A 13,274-nucleotide genomic window follows, 5' to 3' on the forward strand; every position below is an offset into this window, starting at 1 on the left:
GTGCACCCGAGGCCCAACGAAAATACATTCATTAACATACATGGCAGAAAAAACTAAAAACTCAGTCAACAAGCAAACACTGAAAATATTGCACATACGGGTGTCGCGTCACATACAATACATGAATAAAGGAATAGAGCCCTACACGTAGCAACAACAAAAACGTATTCTATGAGTTAAACATACACACAAAACAAAGTACCTATGCACTGTACTTTACAAAATAGTTTTTTATGTTCTTTAGGTTTTAGTGTGTGTAGGCGACAATCGTTTTTTTCATGTTTGTTTAAAATTGTTGGTAAGATAAATTGGATGGTTTCATTTTCGTATCTAGTTCTTGTATAGGGAAGATCCCCTTTTCGACATTTCTTGGACATGTTAACCTGTTCGATTTTAAAAACAGCTGCATTAAAAAATTAATCAGGTTAATCATATAGAGCAGGACCAACAGCAATGCCTAGTGATTGCTTAAACGTCACGTATTGAGAAAAACTGATAATGTACATCCTAGTGACAGTTTTTTCCTACTAAAGTTTTAACGTCAAGGATAACGTGCAGGGCGTTCTACTCTGCTGCAAGAACAATGCTGACAAAACAATAGACTTTACCTTTCAAATCCTGAATTGTTCGCGTTGTACGTGCATATAAATCCACCAACACACTTTAAAAGTTCCATCTCTGAGATCGGCGTTGACGCTTTCACAATGAGATTGGTTGTCCTTGCCACGACTGCGCTCAGCTTTTTAGGTAGGTAATATTTATATTTAGTTTCATTTTTATCCGCTCTAATATTTCTAAATTTTTATTTAATCCCATCTTAAAAATTGTGCTGCTGTAGTCACCAGGAAACAAAGCACTATTATCCAACCTAATTTTTGCTTCCTAATTTGCGACACAGTGTGATTCGCACTGTCTTGACAAAGATGATGGGGTATTCAATCGCTCTTTGTAATAAGGCAGCAAATGCTAATGCTGTAATTTCCTTGTATTACCTGAGTAAATTAACAAAGTGTAATTTTGGGTTGGTACCCATTATGCACACTAACTACAATGGAGCCGCACGAGTTCACAAACAACACTGTGTTAATTCGCACTTCACCAGCCTTCCTTCCCTTTCCTCCTTCTGCGCTGTAGTAAAGCTGTAAGTGTTGTTTTGAAACGCTGAACTTACTAAAAAATGACAGCTTTGCCGCAAAGGCAAAACAATGAACGCGATTGCAACAAATTCAAGGGTCACGCGTGGAATGGAAAGCAGATCGAAACGTGCTCCGCGTTTGTCACGCGCAAATGACGCACAAAACGTACTCACAGGTACAAATCAACGCGAATAAGCGTCTCAGTTGTTACTTTGCTGTGTCTGAAAAGCGCGTGCTTTTTACAAACTGAAACTGGAATGATTGCAGTGACCTTTGTGCTCCCGATAACTACAACAGCACTGTCCTTGTCAGCCCCTTCTGTCCGTCAGTTTCTTAGGGCGCTTCAACAAGATTTTAAATTATGAACGTAATCTAACTGGCCCAACTTGCCATCTTGCTGTAAGTACAACAGAATCGTTCCAGGTCAATCCCGACGTCAGCCAAGACGTACGAGCTTCCTCTCCTGAAAGCACCTGGAAATCGTTCAATAGAACTTCCTGTACAGTCAAAATAGTAGAATCAAGAACTTTCATAGGTAAATGTATTGTTCACAGCAACAAAATGTGGTGTTGTACAGAAGAGAGCAGAAATAGAAAAAAATCTGTCTGACAAAGTTGCATTAACGTAGTCTCAGTCAGAAACCATCGCGCAAGATAAAATACGTACGTTGTAAAAATTACATTGACACGTGGTATGTGCTCCTTCGAAATGTAGCTGTATAACTGTCGAAATTATATATTCACTCACCAAAATGTAACCACAGCTGTCTGCAGAAATGCCCAAAGCTCAAGCGGTGCTTCATTTCCAGGTAAGAAAAACTCACCCACGGTTTTTTTTATTCATGGGTTCGTTGTTGTGCATGTGTTTTTTTCTTTCATAGTGTATATAACAAGCTAATGCGCGTATTTGTGCAATTTATTATTTTATTTCCAAGCTTGACGAATAAACAGACATTTAGGAAACTAAATGGATAATAATTAGACTTCACAATGTCAGCTACAAACCACATAACAGAGAGAAAATAAGAATTATTCTAGATATTGAGAGACATCTTGCGTCGTGTCTATACAAAGGCAGCAACATTAAATGCCGTAACATATTGCAGTACGCCCACGTACCAAGCTTTCAGTAAATTTTTCGAAGCAAAAAGCAACACATAAATCTTATTTAACGTGCACAGAAGCGATTTCATGCAAAGTTCAGCGGAATTCATTAGGTCAATACTAACAACTAAATAAAATGGTACATTTGTGGTTCGTTGGGTAAAGTAAAGTGGCATTGCATTTTCCCATTGCATGGTAGTTTTTCTATCGGCTTGAATTAGTCAAATTCTTTTATTTACGCTTTGGTTCTCCTAACACCCTGAAAACCACAATAATACATTCTTATATAAATTTTTTTGCAATATAACTCATAACGAAGCTATGTATATTGATTGAAATCGTATAGCTCCTTTTTTAAGCATCTTGTCGCACCGTCGACATTACCTGAAAAAAATAAATCGAAGAAAAGTTTTGAAGAGGTGCTTCCGAAACTTTAGAAAATTTTATCATAGTTTAATCGTAAAGTTCTTAAGCTAATATTTCTTGCATAGTTTAATCGTAAAGTTCTTAAGCTAATATTTCTTGAGGAATTAAATAGTGAGTGTGAATATTTTGTGTTGGCTTTGTGCACCTGCATTATTTACAAAAGCAAGTCGCTTGCTAGCAAGTGTGTTTTTATAAGTGTAGTATATTTTTTGTCAGGAGAAACACAGGCAAGCCATAAGAACAGATAATTTGAAGCAGATCCTCGCTTTTGAGAACTGATGCTAGAATACTTTTTGTTCTGTAATGTCTGCGGCTGATGAAACCGACAGTTAAAGCAGCTGCTGTACGAACTGCTCCTTAGGTGACTGTATGTCTGGCAGCGACAAATGTTAGCACGCGTATCCGTAGGGAGGTTTCATTTTTGCCGCGGTCTTTTTTTTTTCGTACATTCTCTCTTAGTATAATTCTCAGCGCTCTCTACTATCCTTCAGTTGCACAAAAAAAATTTCCGGAGCAACTCTGAAAATTCTTTGTCTACGATATGCAGCCGTCTTCACGAGTTATAACTTTGAAGGGCACAGCATGGGGAGCCGTCACCACCGAGAGATCTCACGATCGGTACACTTTCCGAAATACTCGTACGGGTCTATAAACATGTGCTCCAGCAAATTAAGAGCTAATAGTGCTGTGGCTAAGGCGAGAGAGAGAGGCAAAAGAAAGGCAGGTAGGTTAACCAGGTTGTACCCTTTTCCCCTCGCTGCAAAAATGGGAGAAAATGGAGAGAAAAGGAAAGAAGAGAAAGCAAGGAGGAAAGAGAGAACAATGCATACGTGCACACATATGTCAGCGTTCACCCGCGCACACTTCAACAGTCACAACTGGGACGTGTTTGCGGAGGCATTTCCCAGGCCGACTATTGGGCTGTGAGTGAGACACCAATACTCTTCTGTGCACATAAGTAAATAAGTAAATCATTGTAGTAGTAGTAGTAGTAGTAGTAGTAGTAGTAGTAGTAGTAGTAGTAGTAGTAGTAGTAGTAGTAGTAGTAGTAGTAGTAGTAGTAGCAGGAGGAGGAGGAGGAGGAGGAGGAGTAGAAGTAGTAGTTAGCAGAGGTAAAAACAAATTATGGACCATCTCCCCGGAGAGCACCCCTTATGGGATGCAAAGCAGCAGCAGTGTGCACGGCGTTGACCCGGATGAAACGGGCGTCGACGCGTTTGAAGCGAAACTCTGTGTAGCTTCACTCGAGTAACCGTTTGTTTGAAATGCAGAAACACGGGAGGCGGGTGAGGTTTCGTGTGAGTTTCATCGCAGATAAACGAGTCGAAAGAGTTTACACTTCACGCGTGGTCGAGCGTTGTGGGCGCTGAAGAGGGTTAAGGGAGAGAGAAGCGTGTTGAGAGTGGGCGGATGAGTCGGCAGCTGCAGGTGCTACGGAGAGCATGCTGCGAGTGAGAGAGAGAGCCTTCAGTGCGAACCAGCGAGAGAAGCGTGCGAGGGGCGTCAAAGTACAGCTGCGACTTGAACTGCTTGCAACAAAATCAAAAGTTGGGCTAGTTGGATATGCATGATATAGCTGTCGTTCAAGCGCACGAATACACACAAATGAAGAGAGGGCAAGCGCTTTCTCGCAACTGCGAAAAAGCGCTTGTCCTCTGTTCCTTTGTTTGTATTCGTGTGCTTGAACAACAGTTATACCATGCTTGACCTACTTGTCATCGCTCTAACACCTGCGGTAAGGGGAACGCGTTGTGGTGCGTTCTTACGAACTTACGCTTGACATTACACACGTGAGTCAAAGAGATGCTTCGCGTCTAAAAATATTTCGTAGAGCTTGTGAAGCACAAGAGGATGAATCTCTCAGTCATGGGTCTCATTTACTGCTGCTATTTGGCTGGCCCGGCCATCCAGTCTGCTAGGCAAAAAGAAGCTGATACAAGTAATGTGGTTACTTTTGCCGAAACAGTGTATTGAAATACCCGCAATTTTTTATTGCGTAACCAAACAATTGCACGAGCTTTCTTCGGAGTTGTGATCTGATTGGCTAGCCTTAGACGACCAGCTGAGCAGACCATAAGCAGAAGATCAAGTGACAAAAACTATTTCAATTGGCGGAAAGCTGAAAAGTATTTTGATCACATAGTTTGTTCAGAAGTGGCCACACAAGACACGACTTACATTAGTTTTATTATATAAACTATGCACATGAATACGCTTCACGTACTGCGTGCATGGCCAAATTATATCGGCCATGAAGGTCGTAAGCTACTTTCTTCAGACATCAACGCCCACCGTACGATTAAAGCTCTACGGGTGAGGAGCCAAAAAAGAAAGATAACCAAAATGTGCAGATAATTTTTGGAATGCTCATATATTTCATATCTACCAAACTAAAGTAAAAATTTACGGTTTATCTGGCACTTGGCTGAAGGGTTCGTAGCCTCATTTTGTTTTCGTCAAGTGCCATAAATGAAGAGCGGGTACGGGCAGTCTTATATATATGGGCTTGTGTTCGGCGCAACACCTGGTCGACGAGGCATTGCTCTCTTTGGCTTGGTGTTTTCGTGCGTACCTCCCGTAGTTAATTTACTTGCTGATGCGTTATTCGCTGATGCGTTGTTTACTGGCGTGGTAAAATGTGTAGATAGCCACTTCCGTATGCCAACTGCCTTCACTGGCGCACGGCTGTCGTGCCCTCGCCTTTCATGCCGGTGAATTCGGCACGCTAAGCAAACAAAAGGCTGTATTCTCAACAGCAAAGGTTTGCGGGATGTGCAAAGCGCGCTGGAGTGGCGGAAAACTGAATAGGTGATCGGTAACATAGGCAGTCGCAGAAAACTGTGGGATACGACGGCTTCCAGTTCGACGCACCACGCGGGTTATCAGCGGCACGCGCGCATTTTGTACCGCTCAGTTGAAAAAAAGCACCTCTCCGTGCAACGGTCAGTGTTATAGAAGTTGTTTTTTTTGTTTCTGCTAACCGTAACTGCGATGATGACAAGCTACGAGAGCCATGAACGGTAAGAAAACTTTTTTATCGCACCAAAACGATCTCCAATTCTTTCATGCTGCTCGGGGGTACTGTCAGTTTGGCTAGCAGATCAGTCCATACAGAAGACAGTTTATTGTATGATACACTACTCCAGATAAATAATCACGATTTTAAGGATCTCACGGGATGGGTATGGCTGTACCAGTGTGCTAAGACTTAATTTCGAGATCGCTGCTTCGGCCGACATCGTCGGTCGATCGGCATGAAGTGCAGCCCTTATTGAGCGCGTTGAGATATCTTTTTTTTTCTAGCCTTCAGTGCGCAAATAGATGCATTTTTTAGTCGAAGCCAGATGATTATTTGAATGCTGATCCTGGTCAAGCTGCGCCGCACGGTCAGTCCGACAAAGACGGCGCTGGAAAATCGAATCCTTGCGCTTGTTTAGCGCACTTGTTCATTTGTGTGCCGTCTTGACGCACAGTTGCTAATCACCGAAGCCGCATACGGTGACCTCGACACCACGCCGCTGAACAGTATGCGCCGCAGCAATGCCGTTTGCGGTAAAGTTATTAGAAGTGAAGCTCCTCTTAGTCTAACCTTGTCCTGCGCCAGGCGTACCCGACACTATCTCCCGAACAGTATAATAACTGGCGCTGTCTCATCACTATTTCTCACCTCATTTCCCAAATGGCGTTGGTCCAATAGAAGTGAGCGATAGGACGGACGGAAGCATGAACAGACAGATGGACGGATGCACGGATGAATGCACAGATGGATGGACGGACACACGGATGGATGCATGGACGCACGTATGGACGTACGGGTGGATGCACGCACAGACGGATGCACGAATGCACGGATGGACGGACCGACGGACGATTGGACGCACGGACAGATGCATTGACGACCGCACAGACAGACGGACGGACGCTTCATCTCACTCATCTTCATTCACTCCGCAAATGAATCGTTTGATTTTTTAGGGACTTCAGTGTTCCTCCCCTCCCCCACGCGCTTTACATCCCGCAAACCTTTGCTGTTCCCAGTGCTTTCAGGTTGCCAAAGTAATATTTTCAAGTCTGCTGCCTCGCTGCAGTGGTGTTTTTCTATGATTGGGCAACGTTAGTCTTCCAAGTATTATGGTATTATGCTGGTGTATATGGCAAGAACACTGTTTGGCAAATAATAGAGCGCTTCTTCCCTAACCTTTCTTGTTTCTTCCTCTTGTGTCGCACGCGCGATTGGCGAGCCATAAAGACGCTATCCAAGCACGTAACAGGTCAGCAATATGGACCACTAAATTTTGCGCCATTTGGGGTAAATGTATGACGTTGCTACCGCTTCAGGTTATGACATCATATTTACTTTATTTTTTGCTTTCTGTTAGTTGTTCTCACGCTACGTAGATGGTGATAGTTACAAGACAACAAGTGCTAGATACATTGACTTCTATGAAAATTATACTACCTGTTTGCATATATCTTGCTGCGCGTTCCTTTCATAATGACATTCCTTATTCTACGGTTTAGTGCAATGGCCGATGAACATATTGCGCTGCCAAACGCAAGTAATTGACCTAGCACAGTAGCACCACGTGTTGCACTTACATAGATGACTACCTGCTCACATCATGTTCCACAGTTATAATAAGACCTGTAATATAAGGTTTGCTCCAAATTACGCCATGGTTCGACCGGGGGACGTTGCGAGAGCTAAATTTTGAAAAGAGCACACAATATACAAAGCATTGTCACGTCCGACTCTCTAAATTTTTGCATCCTAGTAGTCTACCAAGATATATTAATTACACAGAATATAATATACCTTTTTTCGTTTCTCAATGAATGATCACTGAAAATGACTTGGGAGGTGCTGTAGCACAGCTCTAATCGATGACACATCAGCGTGTTGAGCAGGCGAGAATCCCTTTTGTTTAACGCACTGGCACTGCATATGAAAGTTTACCAAATTAGCAGTGAATTAAGAGTCATGGAGATTAATAAACGATTGCCTAATGTAATGTAACTAATAAGAAGTTGCACGTGTTCTTCACTTTACATTAGTAAAGATTTTAGGTGTCCGAGTGCCAGTTGTATAACTCTTGTTGTTCATACATTTAGCGCGAAACAAACACTTAGAGAGCTTATGTGTTTTCTGTTTAATAAATTGGTAGTTGTAGTTTATTTCTAAATGACCAGTTCCCTCCGATAATTTGCAATGACGTACTGCAGTCTTTCCTACATCCTGAGTTCCTTTCTAGGCCATGCCGGCAACATTTCGGGGTTGTCTAAACTGGAGGAATACAAGAGCATTTGTAATTATGCACTCGGTAAAGAACATTATGTGGTCATACGTTAATTCGGGATCTCGCACTGTGGTGTGCCTCATAATCATTCCATGGCTTGAACACGTGACACCGGAATGGTTATACAGATATCTGTAGGGCTGCTTGGATATCTCCATAATTTGCTCTATGAGGCAATCAGAACGTTGCCGAACCTAAAGGAGTAAAGCTACCTCAACTAAGCATGCCTACATGATATGCTTTTGATATAAAGGTATGCATATGTGCAATGGCGTTTACTGAGTCCTCTCTCTATTCAGGTACGGCAGGTGCAGGAACTGCAAGCATTGCTGGTGGTTATGGAGGAACAGCTAACCTCGCCCTTTCAAGTGGTGGAAGTTCGCAGTACGGCGGAAATTCTCACGGCAGCTACGGTGTCCCTTTGGGAGCAGGTTCTGCTGTATACGCAGGCTACGGCGTCGGAAATGCACCATACCCCTTAAGTGCGAGTAGTAATGGAGTGTACGGGGCCAGCACAAGCGGGTCCTTGGGAAGAGACAGTAATAGCCTAGGCAGTTTGGCCGGTGTGTCCTACAGCGTCAACCAAGGCGGAGGCACAGGCGTAGGCGGAGCCTATGGCAACAACATAGGTACAGGCATGGGGTTTGGTGCAAGTGGCTTAGGCGTTCGCTATGATGGAGCAAGTTCATCTGGAAATGCTGGTCTTGACGCTGGCGCTCCTTCTGCTGGGGCAGCGGTGACGGGTGCCCTCAGAGGTTTCGGCGCCGGTATCGGTAGTGGCACTGGGCTTCCAGGAGGCTATGGAGGGCCGTCATATGGATTATATGGATATCCGGGAGGCTTTGGTGCCATCAATTATGGTGCCCTTACTTTGCGCGAAAGGTGCCGGCTAAGGCAAAGGGAGCGCCAGATCAGGCGCCTTTTGCGTCGTATGCAGCGTGACCAGGCGCTGCTTTCAAGACTTGGCTACAACGGCTGGGGCTACGCACCTGGCTTTGGAGCTGGAATGGGAGCAGGTGCAGGGTTGGGAGCCGGTGCTCATGGAGGGTTGGGAGGACGAGTAGGAGCCGGGCTTGGCGGTGGCATTCGTGGCGGCTTAGGTGGCAGGGGTGGACTTCGCGGTGGGAGCCGGGGTCACCTGCGTTTTAATAGCAATCTTAATATTGGACTCAACGTTGGAGTTGACTCAGGCATAAGTTCAGATGTGGCAGGACATGGCAATGTAGGTGGTGGTGCTACTGGCGGTGTAATTGGGGGTACAGGCGCTAATTTCGCTGGCAACGTTGGAGCTGGTGCGCGTGGTGGTGCCTCTGTTTCTGGTGGTTTATCCGGTACACCGACAAACTAAGTAAACACTGTAAATATGACAGGAAAGAAAGGGGCTGTTTCTTTCCTCTACCGTCAATCTATGCCAGCAGCTATTTCAGACAGGCATCGTTTTCATGTGCAAGCCGCCTATACCATTGTTTGACACCTAAAACATTGTATCAATGCGCAATGAAAGATTTACCTTGTCAATAAAGAAATGTTAGTTGTTGCGGATCAGTACTCATTAATAAAGATCTTCGATTCCTTCAAGCTCGACCCGTTGATACGTATCTTACCTGTATTTAGTTTATTTTCTTTTAGTGGACATAATTTTTCACAAGTCTGCATTGCAGAGAGTACGAGGATCATCACTCTTTTTTTATTATTAACTGATAATAACGACTGCAAGAGATACCAATAACTTTGCAGAAAATTTCAGAAAGTTAAATGTACATGACCAATATTTCGAACAGAAAACAATAATGGAAGTGAAACAAACGTTTTTATAAGCTTGGAATTTTTGTCCTCGTTTGGGGACAGACGTGCTCTGATTTATGTTTGCTGCCGTAATATACTGACTTTCATTCATGTGCTGCCAATACTACCGTCGGTGACAGCAGCAAAATGCTCACGTCGACCGTCAATCACATATTGGTGGTTTTAAGAGAACTCCGTCCAACAAATTACTTTCTAACCTTCTCAGACTGCACCGTCTAAACCCTCCGTCATCAGATAATTTATTTATTGCTTGTCAGTAGCAGTCTGATTTGAAATTATTGTTACAACTTGTTTGGGGAAAACGTTATTACCCATAAATAAAAACTTTCAAAAATTGTTCAGTACACCCAAATTCAAAATATAGCTGAAAGAAATTTAGCAAATATGTCACTTTTGAAGAACCGTATCTCGGAAACGATTGGTAGGACTCCAATATTGATTAACACAAATGAGAAAAGCAAATTTCAGAGCACGTGTTCCAAGTTCTAACTGCCGTACCACTCGCATACAGGTTTCCTGAACACAATGCTCGGCTTTCATAGCAGTCACCTAGACCAGGCCCGCGAGGCTCGATGGTTTCCATTCTAGTAGAAACAAACATCATTACTGTTTTGTACGTTATTGTCAATTCAGAAAACTTCTTCTCTTAGACTGCCAGCCCCCCCCCCCCCCTATATTTCCTTCAATTTGCCATCCGATTCACGCCATGTCCGCTTACAGCAAGTCGACCCTCCGCCTCAAAAGGTTGCCGGGCCCAGGTTTAGACGACAGCTAGTATCTCTCGTCGTTAGCCCATACTCTCTATCGCTTCCTGACTAGGTTGTGCATAGCTAAATATGTCGCATGACAGCTTTTACTTATTTCGACATTTTTGTGCGAGGAATAAAAGGTAGAGGGGAAGAAAAAATGAGGTATAGCTGCAACAATTGTAGCCCATTTTAAACAGATAAGTAACAGGCGTCTTACAGTAAGACTTGTTGTTGGGTGAGTTTGTTAATATCACAGGGGTACATAACAGCGCAAACTTGGAAAAAAAATATTCAAGAAAAATGTTGGAGGGAGCATAAAGATGAAACGCCTCCGAAAATTCTCGAGCTAATGTGTCGTTGCTCCGGCCTATGGCTCACATCTGCCGACTAGACAACGCGCAGGTACTCCGTATACGACACCGTATAGGACTGGACAACGCGCAGCGGTACTCCGTAAACGACACCGGTCGCGCACTTCACCAGACTTTACGTGAAGACCCGTGTACTGTGCGAGGTCGCTGCACATTAAAGAAACCCATATGGTCAAATTTTTCGGAGCCCGCCATTGCGCCCTCTCTTATATATTACCCGCAGGGGCGTCTACGCAAGCAGGCGTTTGGTGTATAGCGACACCACGGACCCGAGTTAACGGGCGGGTTTCGACACCCTCCCACGCCTAGCCGTGCGTGGCTTTGCCGTGTCCGGGGAAAAGGGGATCCTGGGGGTTGGGCCAATGCTGGTTGAATGGACCTGGAAGGCCCCCAGCGGTGGCAACACACCCCTTTGGCCCCGGCTTCACATAGACGGCACCCTTGGGTTGACCCAACCAGGGGAAATCGGCAGTCGCCTTTTCCTATCTATCTCTCCCTGCATCTTCGTCTTTATCTTCCACGTTTTATCTGTCCTGTCATCTTCTCTTTTCCATCTACTTCCAAGTTTCCTGGCGGCAAGGGCTAACCTTGTGTGCTTATCCAACCTAGGATAAACCATGTTAGGTTATAGTGATGGCGTACCGCTGGCGTTGCGCAGACGTGTTCACATGCTCTGCCACGTCCCATAGTTGGGCTCCGTGGTGGGTGGCCGGCGCCGTTGCCGAACAAACACTTTCTTTCATGGGAACACCAAACCCCTTCCTAAGTGATCGCCCCCATAACAGGGGGCGCACCGAAGCAGCCTCAAAGTTTTCATTTGGTCCTTGCGCTACAAGACACCGCTCATTATCATCATCATTACAGCGTGTATTGAAGAATCAAGACTTGTTCCCAAAATATCATGTCATACATTGTGAAACCACAGGAAAAAAAAGCAACAAACTTATCACCGTTCCTAGTTTCCAGATGCCTCACTGAAACCATCGGCACTGGCTACAAAGCCACCAAAATGACCAGCGAGGACCAGCTAATAGAAGTCAAAAACAAAATCCAGTATCAGAAACTAAGCAACCTTGTTGCATTTGGGGACAAACCTTTCATCGCTACCGCTCACCGGACATTGAACACAGGGAAAGGTGTCGTATCAGATAAAGCTCTTGTAGACCTTACCGACGAAGACCTTTTGGATGGCTGGAAAGACGTGAATGCCATACATGTGCAGCGCATTAAAATCAGGCGAAATAATGCAGAACTCTCCACAAAACACATTGTACTGAAGTTTGGAACAAACACACTCCCAGAAACAGTCGCTACAGGCTATCTCATGCTCCATGTTCGACCATATATACCAAACTCGAGACGTTGTTTCAAGTGCCAACGATTTGGCCATGCTTTCCAAAGCTGTCGAGGGCAGCTGATGTGCGCAAGGTGTGCAACCACAGGGAACTCTGCTGATGACTGTAAGTCTGAGGCTGAGGCCCATTGCGCGAACTGTGATGGTGACCATCCCGCTTATTCTCGCTCATGCCCAGCCTGGAAAAGAGAAAAAAATTCTCACAATTAAATTCCAAGAAAATGCCAGCTTCAGGGAAGCCTGACCGCGCGCATCGCACACTTTTCTACAGAAGTCATTCGCCGAAGTGGTGCAAGGGGGGTCAGCACCACTACGGTTTTCGGCGAAGCCCCGAACGACGCCTGGCGTGCCGAGGCAACCACCAGCAGACCCCACTGAAGAAGCAGGCCTGGCGGCTCCGCCCTCTTATAACACGGCCTTACCAAAGGCCCCTGTGAACCCTGGCAGCAGCCAGGGCAACACACAAACTATAGATGTCCCCTTGACCTCTGGCCTTGTGGGGGCGAAGGCTTTGTCCGCCAAGACAAAGCCTACCCCACGTACACGACTGTCTGGCGCCTCTCCAGAGGCGATGGACACCACTGACCAACCGGCGCCGACTGCGCCAAAGGAGCGGCGAGAGCCCCTTGACCGCTCTAAGAAAGAAAAAAAAACCAATTACAGGGCCCCCTAAAGATTCTGTAAAGTAAGTCACCCCCAATCCATACACACAGCACTACTTTACACCCAATATGAAAACAAAAATATACAATGGAACGTCAGAGGACTGCTTAAAAACCTCGACTATGTCCAAGAACTTTTACACAAACACTCCCCAAAAGTGCTGTGTGTACAAGAAACACACTTGAAACCAAAACATACGAATTTCCTTAGAGACCACATCATCTTCCGCAAAGATCGAGATGATGCAATCGCATCATCAGGTGGCGTTGCTATATTAGACAAATGCATAGCGTGTCAAGATTTGCAGATACAAATGGCCCTCGAAGCAGTGGCCATTCGTGCTGTTGTCTTAGGGAAACTTGTTACTGT

At 44.8% G+C, this 13,274-nt stretch overlaps 1 protein-coding gene across 1 annotated transcript; it reads left to right on the plus strand.

Moving 5' to 3' along the window:
• The first annotated feature begins 663 nt into the window (after positions 1-663).
• LOC142803366 (uncharacterized) lies at positions 664-9,540 on the plus strand. The gene is made up of 3 exons (XM_075888484.1): positions 664-747; positions 1,900-1,944; positions 8,262-9,540. Exons 1-3 carry the CDS (start codon positions 705-707, stop codon positions 9,308-9,310), a joined length of 1,137 nt encoding a protein of 378 aa, XP_075744599.1. The 5' UTR covers positions 664-704; the 3' UTR covers positions 9,311-9,540.
• The last annotated feature ends 3,734 nt before the right edge of the window (positions 9,541-13,274 follow it).

This window comes from Rhipicephalus microplus, chromosome 3 (genome assembly GCF_043290135.1).
Source record: "Rhipicephalus microplus isolate Deutch F79 chromosome 3, USDA_Rmic, whole genome shotgun sequence".
Classification (NCBI taxonomy): domain Eukaryota; kingdom Metazoa; phylum Arthropoda; class Arachnida; order Ixodida; family Ixodidae; genus Rhipicephalus; species Rhipicephalus microplus.

Coding starts and splice junctions, on each gene's coding strand:
- LOC142803366 (XM_075888484.1), top strand. CDS start 705: ATGAGATTGGTTGTCCTTGCCACGACTGCGCTCAGCTTTTTAG. Junction 748..1,899: donor GACTGCGCTCAGCTTTTTAG/GTAGGTAATATT, acceptor ATGTAACCACAG/CTGTCTGCAGAAATGCCCAA. Junction 1,945..8,261: donor AAGCGGTGCTTCATTTCCAG/GTAAGAAAAACT, acceptor CTCTCTATTCAG/GTACGGCAGGTGCAGGAACT.